The 11262-nt window shown below is 28.5% G+C and overlaps 1 protein-coding gene across 1 annotated transcript; it reads right to left on the bottom strand.

Annotated features, from left to right (window-relative positions):
- LOC114174525 (ARM repeat superfamily protein) lies at positions 1-2870 on the bottom strand. Its single transcript, XM_028059363.2, has 3 exons — positions 2754-2870; positions 910-2227; positions 1-714 (listed from the first exon to the last, which is right to left on the bottom strand). The coding sequence occupies exons 1-3, from the start codon at positions 2849-2851 to the stop codon at positions 244-246; spliced, it is 1887 nt and encodes a 628-aa protein (XP_027915164.2). The 5' UTR covers positions 2852-2870; the 3' UTR covers positions 1-243.
- Between the last annotated feature and the right edge of the window lie 8392 nt (positions 2871-11262).

Below are 11262 nucleotides of genomic sequence, written 5' to 3'. Positions count from 1 at the left end.
TTTCTCAGACAAGATTTCAATTCAAACTGAACATTACTACAAAAAGCTTTCTTCACTAGAAAGTAAAACTCCATAAATATGAGTGTTTACAGGAAAACAAATTCACATCGAAGATACTCAATGGGCCACGACATACACTCCTGCGACACAGAACTCTCCAACATTGTTGGAATTAACACCTACTTTCACAAAAGCATACCTAAAATGCCTTTAATTCTCAGGATGTACCAGGTAACGAGGATGTTAAGTTGGTACAAGATAATGACCTTCATCCTGAACATTGATCCAAAGTAAAGGAGTGGCCACTGCAAGAAGAACAAATGAAAGACCACAAACCAATTTGTATTTAGTCTTTTGTAGTGCAGTTGGTGTAACATTTCTGTTTTCAGAAACCACTTTGGTTGATATCTGCTTATTGGCATCTACAGGAAGGTCATCTGATGATGAAACGGACTCTGAGCTAACTTGAAACTCAACCTCACCACAACTTTCAATTACTTCACTATCACACTTCAGATCATTTGAGAAACCCTTCTCATCATATTTTGAAGCTGGACTCCACTCAATGTTGCCTGAGGATAGGCTCTTGAACCTTCTATTCTGTTTCTTAGAACAACTCAAAGTCAAATCACTTGAATCTTGAAGAGAATGAATGAGTTTTCTAGGGGTCTCGAAGATTTTTATGCTGTCGATAGTTGCCTGAGTGCGTGACCTCTGATTAACAACACACAATATGCTAACTCAATGAGTAAAAACAAGTGATTTAAACGTAATACACATTGCAGCTCAGGAAAGCATTGAAATTTCACTTACTATTCAATTCAATAAAAACAAAAGCATGGTTTGAATTATTACTAAAAGGTAGGTTTTCACAGGTTCACTGGAACATAACATGCAAGAGAAACTTACAAGGGGACTTGTGGTGGTGCTTTTGGATACTCCATTCCTGGGATTTCTGTGCATGAAACCAGCAAACTCCTCTGTATAATATCCATCTCCATTGGAAAACTCGTGAATCAATGAATGCTCTGACAAAGCACTTTCCTTTCCTACTTGTGAGAACAAGCCATCCTTCAGGGACACATCAACCCCTCCATTTTCATTACTCCAGAGCTTCCTGGTCACGCTTCTTCTTTCATAGTTCAAGTTGCTTGAAATGGGAGACTCCATAGATTCATATCCAGGGAAAAAGTCCAAAGTGCGAGATTCTGGTGAAATAGAGGAAGGAGTAGAAGAAGTATTCTCTCCCTCTCCGGAAGAAGTGTGTTCTCCTTCTCTCGTACTAAAATTTGACCCTGTCACTGAAGAAGGGCTTTTTGCATACCTTGGCTTTTTATCACATGCAATTCTCTTGGCAGTTTGCAGAGCCTCAAGTGCTGCACCTTGGACAAATGCCATTTTATCAGATTGACACTTCTCCAACTCCTCAATTATGAATTCAACCTCTGAGAATATGCTCCTGGAATCCAAACTTCTCATCAAGAAGTTGACCATCTGAATGGATGAAAGCCTCTTCTGAGAATTCCCCTCCAAAAGACCAGCGTTCACTATTCTTATTCCAGATTGTATGAGCAACCTTGCATATGCTTCAATGACCAAAGCATTGCGCTTGGCCAAAGACATAACCAGACCCATGTGTGAGTTGGTTTGACCAGACTTCCCTTCTAATGCCACAGCAACATTCTGGCAAACCCTATTCACCAATTCATCAGAAGCATACCTCCAGTTTTCTGAATCCACCAGAGCCTTCAAGCAAAGGGCAGCACCCGAAGTTAGCCCCTCCTGAGAACTCGCGAGAGAATCAGAAAGTGGCATGCAAAGGGACTGAATTATATTCCTCCTTTGGTCTTCAGGGGTTGAAGGGTCAATTCCATATCTTGCAATTGCAGGAACCACCTTTGAACAAGCTTGTTGGAGAGGGAAAGACCCGGCACTTGAAGCCAACGTCTTGACTATGGTTTTCATGATTGTATCAATCAAGGGAACAATTTTGACACCATGAACCCGTGCAAGAACCTCGTAGATTGAAATTGTGAACTCCTCGGAACAATTTTCCTTGCTCTCTGAAACTTTTGCAAGAAACACAGGAATGGCCTTGAAATCCAAATCTTTTACATAGGATTTCAGTGCTTTCATGGCGGACTTGCGACTTTCTTCATCTTTGTCAAGATTTGCCAGCTCTTGCCGCACCAAAGGGCTGAGACTCCTTCCCATTCTCATGATAAAACTAAACACACGCCACAATCAGCAAGGACAATGAAATACAAAAAATCAAGTGCAAGGTTTCATACGCATTGCAGTGAGAAAAATCCAAAGTTAACAATTTTTCTAAACAAAATCTAAAAAAAGAAGACATTCTTTCTGTTTAATTAAAACCAAACACCCACCACCCACAATAACAGTTAAGTATAAAAAATACACACACATACACATATGGCAAACATTTCAAGGGCATTGCAGTAAGTAAAATATATCTAAAATTCACAAATTTTCTTAACAAAAAACCAAAAACCCCAAATGGGTGTAAACGCCACTAGTCTGAAACCCTACTGCACCCCTTTCTCAAGTGGCTGAATCTTCACCAATTAAACGAAAAGACAGAATCTTTGGGGCATTCAAGGGATGGGAAACTCAGTTCTTTTTGTTTTTTACCTTCTAGGTAATGAAACACATATATTCAGTTACCTCAACAAAAAAAGAAATGATGAGAATTATATAGTGCAGAAGGCAAAGACTGAAGCTAGAAAATTCACCTTGATGTGAAGAAAATGATAAAATTGAACAGCTGTTGAATGAGGAAATGCAAAAGGATTTTAAGGGAGAAGAAGAAGCAGTGGTGAGAGTGAGACATTCAAAATTTCTTTGAAATTACGCCGCTATCCCTCAATGTGGGTCCCACCCATGATTCAGAAGTTATGCTTCCAAAACTGCCCTTAACTGTTTTTGAAAAAAAAAAATGAATACACATTATTAAGAGCTTTGACTTTATCGAGTAACTAGCATGTGAGTAATTAAGAGCTTTGACTCCCAAAATCCTACCAATTACCAAAGCATTTGATTCTTTGATTACTCTCCCAAAAATATCCTATCAATTACTACCATCATCAAAGCCATTTTTTAAGGATTTTATTAATATATTTATATTTTTAAAACAAAAATCTAAATTCAATTAGAGATTAAAAATAATATGTTAAAAAACACAAAACTTGATAATTTTTTTTGTCTAATAATTTTTAATATTTTTATCAATAACAAATAATTCATCACTGTCGCTTTTTATAATTAAAATCTAGATTTTAGTTGAAGAATCAGTTTGAATAAATTGGATAGGATATATTTAAAATAAATTAGTCTTCTAGTTTTTATTTACAAGATATTTATCTCAAAATTTGAAAATTTGAAAAATATATTAAAATTTTATCTTATTTACATAAAATAATAAAGACATTAATTAATTGCGTTATAAAATTAAAAATAATCAAGCTATATTAGTTTTAAATGAATTTTATTTCTAAATTAACAACCAGATTTTAAAACATAATTACTCGGAGTAATATTATGCAAAAATGTTTTATAAAAGAAATAAATTAAATATAAAATTGCTTCAAAATGTATGTAAATACTATTAAGATGCGTAATATGTTACATTTTTATACTAAAAATAATTATATTACTATAATAATTAAATTTTGACAATTTTTTTATAATTCAAGTTGACATTTTTTTAATGACTTCTCACTCTTCCATTTTTTTATTTTTTTATATTTCAAAATCATTTAAAGATTATTAATTTAAATTATAATAAAATTTATCAAAATTTAATCGTTATATTATATTTTTCATAATCATAATAGAGTGTACATGTTCGTTATAGTTAAATTCAAATTCAATATTAATTACTTTTAAACTTTTTAATAAGTGAAAATATTTATATTTAGTGTTAGAATAATAATGATTTTGTTAATTATATTTATTTGTAGTATTTATATTTATTTAAATTAGTATTGACTAAATCAATATAAATTTTATTTATTTTATTATTTATTTAAATTAATATTAATTAAGCTAAAGTTAAAGTAATATATTTTTAATAGTTGTCAGTTATCTTCTTTTAGTATTATGAATGTTGGTTGATGAAAAATGACTCAAGAAGATATATGATAATAAAATAGAAGTATAAGAAATATAAATTTAACATTATTGATTAATTAGTATCTACTTATTTTCTTACCTAGTTAATAGGTAATTGTATGTCTAATTGATGATTTATTATTTGTCATTCTCAAGAAATAAATTCCTTAGATAGTATTTTCAACTCCGATATAGCTTTATAGAATACTATACTACTACTACCAAGACTTTTCACTCTAAGCTGTAAATGCTGGCGCATGCAAATTTTGATTTTATATTTTGTATTATGGTCCATACTCTACTATTTTCTTCATTTCAAATTTGTATATATTTGCTTATAATATTTCTAGCAACTCCTTTTTCTACTCCAAAATCCCATTCTATTCCTAAACTTATTTATCCACCATCTCCCTCATACCCATCTCAAATAACTTATTTAATATTCTCTATTTCTAAAACTAAATACTAATAATTAATAATAAGAACTTAAAAGAAATCACTAATAAAATGTTAAGAATTGAAAGTTAATAAATCCTTTTACAAGTTAAAATAATATATGACTATATTTGTAAAGACTTGAAATATACATTGAAATAGAAAAAACGATTGTGATTGTGACATGTTAAAAAAGTAAAAGTAAGTTAAAATAATACAAGATTATATTTGTACAACTTGAAATAAAAGAAATTTAGAAATAAAGAAAATCATTGAATTTTAATTATTAAAAATATAATATTAAAATTAATATTTAAGAAAAGTATAATTATCTAAGTTAATGATAATTATTTTTAATAAAGATATAATATTATAAATAAATTATTCTAAAATAAAAACTTATAATTATCTTGCTTATATTAAATAATAAATACGACACTTAATTAATTGCATGCCTATAAACAAACTAATTATCTTAATTTAAATGTTTTTTTTATTTTAATTATCTTAATTAATTATTTTTATTTAAAATATAAATTAATTTAGTCAAACTTAATATGATTAAGGGTATGTTATAATTTTATTAATATTTATGACAATCCTAAATGAATAATATTTTCAAAAGGATATAAAATGTTAATTAATATTACAAAAGATCACTTTTTTTTATTGAAAGTATTTTGTAGTTTTATTAATCTTTATGGAAATCCTAAATGATGGTAGTTTCAAACTGATAACAAATTATATTAATAATATAAAAAGAATTTTATTAAAAGAGTTAAACTGAATATGTCAATTTGTGATTTAATTATAAACTTATCATATCAGAATTTTAATTTTAATAGGTAATCATTTTACATTTAACATTAGAGAGAATAAAATTGATAAAAAAAAGTTAATTTAGTCAAAAAAATAATAAGATCTTTAGAAAAAAAAAATAGTCAGAATTTAAAATATATATATATATAATTACATATAGATAAAAGGTTTTCTTTTATGTCCAAAATTATTATTTCAATTTTTTTCTTTATAATATAATTATTTATTTTTTAAAGAACTAAGAAATATTTAGATATATTTTTTATAAAACTGTGATAATAATTATTATTTTTTTTACTGATTCATCAACTATTATGTTTTTTTCATTCATTTTTTTAATAAATATAAATAACTATTATGTTTTTTTTCATTCATTTTATTTTATTTTTAATAAATATAAATTTGTTTGTTATGTTAACTTAACGACATTAAATATTTTAAAAAAACGTGTATACATAATATTTAGTTTACGTTAGAGATAAAGCTGACATTTCACTATTTAAGGAAAAAAATATTTTAAAATCACTTTTAAAATATACTAATATAATAGTAGAAATTTGTGTTCATCACTTACTAAATATAAGATTTTTCGTGTTGCACAGGGATAATTTAAATTAAGAGAAAAATAAATAATTACTTTAAAATTAATTTTGAAAAATAAAAATATTGAAAAATTCTTAATTTATATATATATATATATATATATATATATATATATATCAAGTAAACTGAAAATATTAAAATTAATATATCAAGTTATACACAATTTATCAAAATTTTATAAAAATATAAAATTAACAAGAATGAGTTTTAATTTTTTTTATCATCTTCAATTGAATTGTTAAATACAATAGACTATTATGATATTTTTCGATTGTAGATACCTTTTAATCTGTCTATTACTATGGTTTTTTCGAGAATAATAAAAAGAAAAGTATACACTGAATGATTACAAAACTATAGTTCAAAATGATGGCAAAATGATGGGTGTGTTGGAATTAATATTTAAGAAAAATAATGAATCAGAGAGAAGTTAAGGAGTGTATATCGGTAATGGTGAGAGGGTAATATCGTGAATTGGTTTTGAAATTTGTCTTATTTACTTTTTAGATGTTAGTGTGATAGATTTTGGTAGGGTAAGCTCCTTTCCCGCTTTTGAAAGTTAATTTGAATTTTTAAAAGAGGCGCCCAAATGTCAATCATATTTAAAATAATTATATTTTTACTTTTATCTTTTAAATGATTATTAATTTAAATTTAATTATTTTTTAAATTAAAATAATTATTTTATAAAGTTTTAGTAGTTATGATAATTTTAAATAGTTTATGTGTATTCAAAAATTATACGATTATTATTGTACATCAATTACAAATATTTATTTCGGTTATTGGTTGATGTTAGGTTATAGCAAAATCTAGGTTTAATTAATCGTAAGGTACCCAGTTTGGTACTAGAGTGTCAAATTGGTACCCGCTTTTAAAAAAGTGTCAATTGCATCCTAACTTTTGAAAATTGTTTCAATTAGGTCCCTTTCAGACAGAGTTGACTAACGCCGTTAGTCAACATGCCACGTGTCAATATGTGGTTAGACAAAATTGAATCAGATACACATACTTAGGTACTAAATTGAAACAAAAAGACATATGTGGGAACCAAATCGAAATCAACACAATGACATCTAATAGTGGCACTGACACGTGGCATTACAATGCCACATGGCACTGACAATGCCACGTGTCACACACATGGACTTGACACGTGGCATTTTTTAATTTTTTAAAAAAAAAATTTTAAAAAAATTTAAAAATTAAAAAAAAAAAAAATTTTTTTTAAAAAAAATCAAAAAAACCACAACACAAAAAGAATTTATGTGTATTCAAAAATTATTCAATTATTGTGTTGTAATTACAAAGATTTATTTCAGTTTTTTGATGATGTAATACAATCTTAAAGCATTTTAAACGTAGAGGTTATAGTCAAATCTATAAACTTTAAATGTACGGATTCTAAGAGTTATATTGTAAATTTAAGATTTTAGTAATAAAAATAAAAAATCATTTTTTAATTCTAACATAATACATTTGGTCTATAAAAAATATAAAATTTATAAGATTTTTGTATTAAAGTAACATTTGGAAAATATTTTAAAAAATATGTGGTACAATAATTTATGTGTATTAAAAAATTATACAATTATTGTATTGTAATTACAAAGATTTATTTCAGTTATTAATTGATGTAAAATAATCTTAAGCATTTTAAATGCAGAGGTTATAGTCAAATCTATAAATTTAAAATGTAAGGATTGTAAGAATTATAAGATTTTTTTTTGGGAATACTTATCTTGTAAATTTAAGATTTTAGTAATAAAAATGAAAAAAAAGTCGTTTTTTTAATTCTAACGTAATACTTTTGGTCCATAAAAAAATATAAATTTTATAAGATTTTCGTATTAAAGTAACATTTGGAAAATATTTAAAAAAATATATGGTTCAATAAGACCTACATAAAATAAGATTTTATAACAAGACCTTATAGATTTTATAATAAGATCTCATTGGAGATATTTAAAAAGCCAAATATAAATGGAAGAAACTTTTATTTTTTAAAAGAGATACATAAAGTTGATGGGAAGATATGAATACAACAACTAAAAATACTATAGTAAAAATAATTCTTTGAAACTTACAAAAATTTGTAAGAAAGAATAATAATCACAAAAAAGAATAACAATATTTTTAACGTGGAAAAATTCTCTCGGTATGAGAAATAAAAATTCATAAGCATAAGCTAATCAAGCTCCACTAAGGTTAATGGATACAAGAGTGTCGTCAAATCAAAAGACAAAGAGTGTTTGTACTAAGTCAGTACATCAAAATAATAATGTTCTCAAATATAAAGAATAAAGAAAGAAAAAACATAAAATAAAGTAATATTGTGAGATTGATTTCTCTTAACTACATATCTCCAATTTTGAGAAGAACCATGTTGAGAACTTATTATCAATTTGATCTGATGATTAACGAAACAAGAATCATAACTCTACTAAGGCGGATTAGTGAATATGTCAATAATTTTTCTCTCTCTTTTTCTCTCTTCCCAAAGCTTGTGAAAATGACATGCCCTTTTAACCTGGAAGACCCTTTTTCACTTAGGTTTAGTGAGGCAAAATAAGTTTTATTAGTTTGGACTTTTTAGACACATACCCATCTCCCTGCTCACAACTATGCAGAGGTCACTACTAGTTCGGTAATCTCATAATAAGCTTTGAACTTTTGCCTTGGCTCATTGAAATCAACACTATTTTCCTGTTTATAGCTTAACCACTAATATGGCCTTATACCTTTGAGATATAAAATTAGCCGCTTGCCTCGTCTTGAAAATCCATTGGTTCTCTAAAGCCCTTTTTCCTTTAGGTAATTTTACCAAGTCATAAGTGTGATTATCATGGAAAATTTCATCTCATATTGTATTGCATCCATCCACTTTTTGTTTTTCTTCACTTTCTAAAGCTTTTTCAAAACACTCAAGTTCTTTATAGTTAAGGTTACATACTCATGAGAATGATACTTGCAAGATGATTTTATCACCATGTTGGACCTCCTAGTAGGAACTTCTGGTAATTTAGGTGTATCACCACGATTATCATGATGTAACATATCATTTTCCTCTTGTGCATCATCAATTAGAACATCTACTCCTACTTGTTGATCATCAACATCACCATGTTGCTCATCATTTTGACTATTAGTCTCAATATTATCCAGATTATGAACAAATAACCACATTGAATTACCATAAGGAAATTACTTCTTTCTCGGTTGCAATATTTTCTATCATGTTAGTGTCTTCAATGGCTTGGTCTTCCATTAACTACACATCAAAACTTTTGATTAGCTTCCTCTCAACAGGATTATGCAACTTGTGCCAAATTCATCATGACCATAACCAATAAAGATACGATGTCTTGTCTTTACATCTAACTTGAATCTTTTATCATTTGGAACATAAACAAATGTCCTGCAACAAAAGACACACAAATGATCACAACTAACATTCTTGTCGAACCAAATATTTTCTAGCACATCAGTATTCAAAGCAATTGTAAGACTAAGATTAGTAACATGCATGACTACAAACAATGCCTCTTCTAAAAAATGTTTAGGCAACTTTGCTTCAAAAAGCATACATTGAACTCTTTCAACCAAAGTCTTATTCATTATCTTTGCTAGACAATTCAACTGAGGAGTTTTCTCATGTCCAATACCCTTTTGTTTGCAATAGACATTAAATGATCCACGATACTAACCATCATTATCAGTACATATGCATTTCAACTTCTTTCCTAATTGCATCTCAACCAAAGCCTGAAATTCTCTGAAATTTGCAAGTACTTGATTGTATCTCTAGAGTTCATAGACCCATAGTTTCCTAGGACAATAATCAATAAAAGTAACAAAGTAAAGTGCGCCATTAAATTATTTTACCTTCAATGTACCACAAACATCAAAAGGCACCAATTCAAGCACTCTAACTTCCTTGAATGATGATGCTTCTTAAATGATACCCTGGTTTGTTTACTAGCCATGCAAGGAGAACACTTCTCCAACTTTGTACTCTTAAATCCTAAAAGCATTCCTTTTTTAGTTAAGAATTAATTCCTTTTTCACTTATATTACCAAGCATTTAATGCCACAAATATGTCTCCATATACATAGAATTTACAATGCCTTTAGCAACAATAAATTTAGTCCAGTACAATTTAGAATTCTTCTCCCCTAGAACATAAACAAATTACCTTTATCGAGCTTCCATTTACCAACCAAAGTATAACCACTATCATCAAGTAAATGCATAAAGATCTTATTAAAACACACATCTAGAGCATGTTTGACTACTCTAAGTAATAACTACACTCCTATGTTGGTTTGCAAACAAACTTCACCAATACCAACAATATTTTATACATAATTACCCATTTTCAACACTCCAAAATCACTAGAAATGTAAGATATGAAGAACTCCTTTCTCGGTGTAACGTGTAATGTAGCACTATTATCAATTATCCACAAGTTTTCTTCAAAAACATAGATTAACAAACTCATTGTCACGAAGAAGAACAAGACCATCACATTTAATAGTAGTAAAATGATCATCACCATCACGAAGAAGAACAAGACTCTCACCTCTCTAATTCAATTTTATTAAAATTAATTACAATAAAACGAAATTATGATTATGGAGGTTTAATGACTATCAATTGTCATTAACATGGTGTTTCTTCAGCCTTCTCAGTTGACGGCTAGAGTTTCTGACCCTTCCCATCCATGCCAAAAATGATTTTAGCAAAAAGAAAGCTTCATTCAGGTCTACCAAGGTTCGAACACAACCATGCTGATAATGTCCATTTTTACCTCTTTTTGTGTGTTTATTGTCATGAATAAATCAACTCTTTCCTAGCTTGTATCTTGTTATATCCTCAAGTTTAATGTGTTTTGTATTGTTTTATGTTTTAGTTGTTTTATGTTTGTTTTGCCTCTAATCTCTCTTTTAAGTGTGTTAAATAAGTTAATAGGAAGCATTTGTGGTGGAAGAAAACAAGCAAGAACTCAAGGGAGCATGATTGGACAAGAAAATATTGATTTTGAAGCAAATACCCACGTCAGGTGCCACTAGAATCACGCTCAGTGCTTCAAATACATAATGTTGTCGTAGAATCTGGCGCTGAGCGCTGCTGAGACAAGGCTGAGCGATGGCTTGTTGACATGTCAAAAAATGGGTTTTTAAACTTGTTTCTCGCGAGGGTTTGGTCCATTCCTCATTTTGCACAATAGAGCAACACTTTTGGGTGCTTGGAGAGCCTCTTGGAGGTTGTT

This window comes from Vigna unguiculata, chromosome 1 (genome assembly GCF_037176805.1).
Source record: "Vigna unguiculata cultivar grain cowpea cultivar isolate G323 ecotype 2 chromosome 1, ASM3717680v1, whole genome shotgun sequence".
Taxonomy (NCBI): Eukaryota; Viridiplantae; Streptophyta; class Magnoliopsida; order Fabales; family Fabaceae; genus Vigna; species Vigna unguiculata.
Note: the sequence above shows the minus strand (reverse complement) of the source record. Positions and strands in the feature narration are given on the sequence as shown.

What these genes read in the sequence shown, in the direction of transcription:
- LOC114174525 (XM_028059363.2), bottom strand. Translation starts at nt 2,851, where the DNA reads ATGTCTCACTCTCACCACTGCTTCTTCTTCTCCCTTAAAATCCTTTTG. An exon ending in ATCATTTTCTTCACATCAAG is followed by an intron (nt 2,228 to 2,753) that starts GTGAATTTTCTA and finishes GCGTGTGTTTAG; the next exon opens with TTTTATCATGAGAATGGGAA. An exon ending in GCACCACCACAAGTCCCCTT is followed by an intron (nt 715 to 909) that starts GTAAGTTTCTCT and finishes GTTGTTAATCAG; the next exon opens with AGGTCACGCACTCAGGCAAC.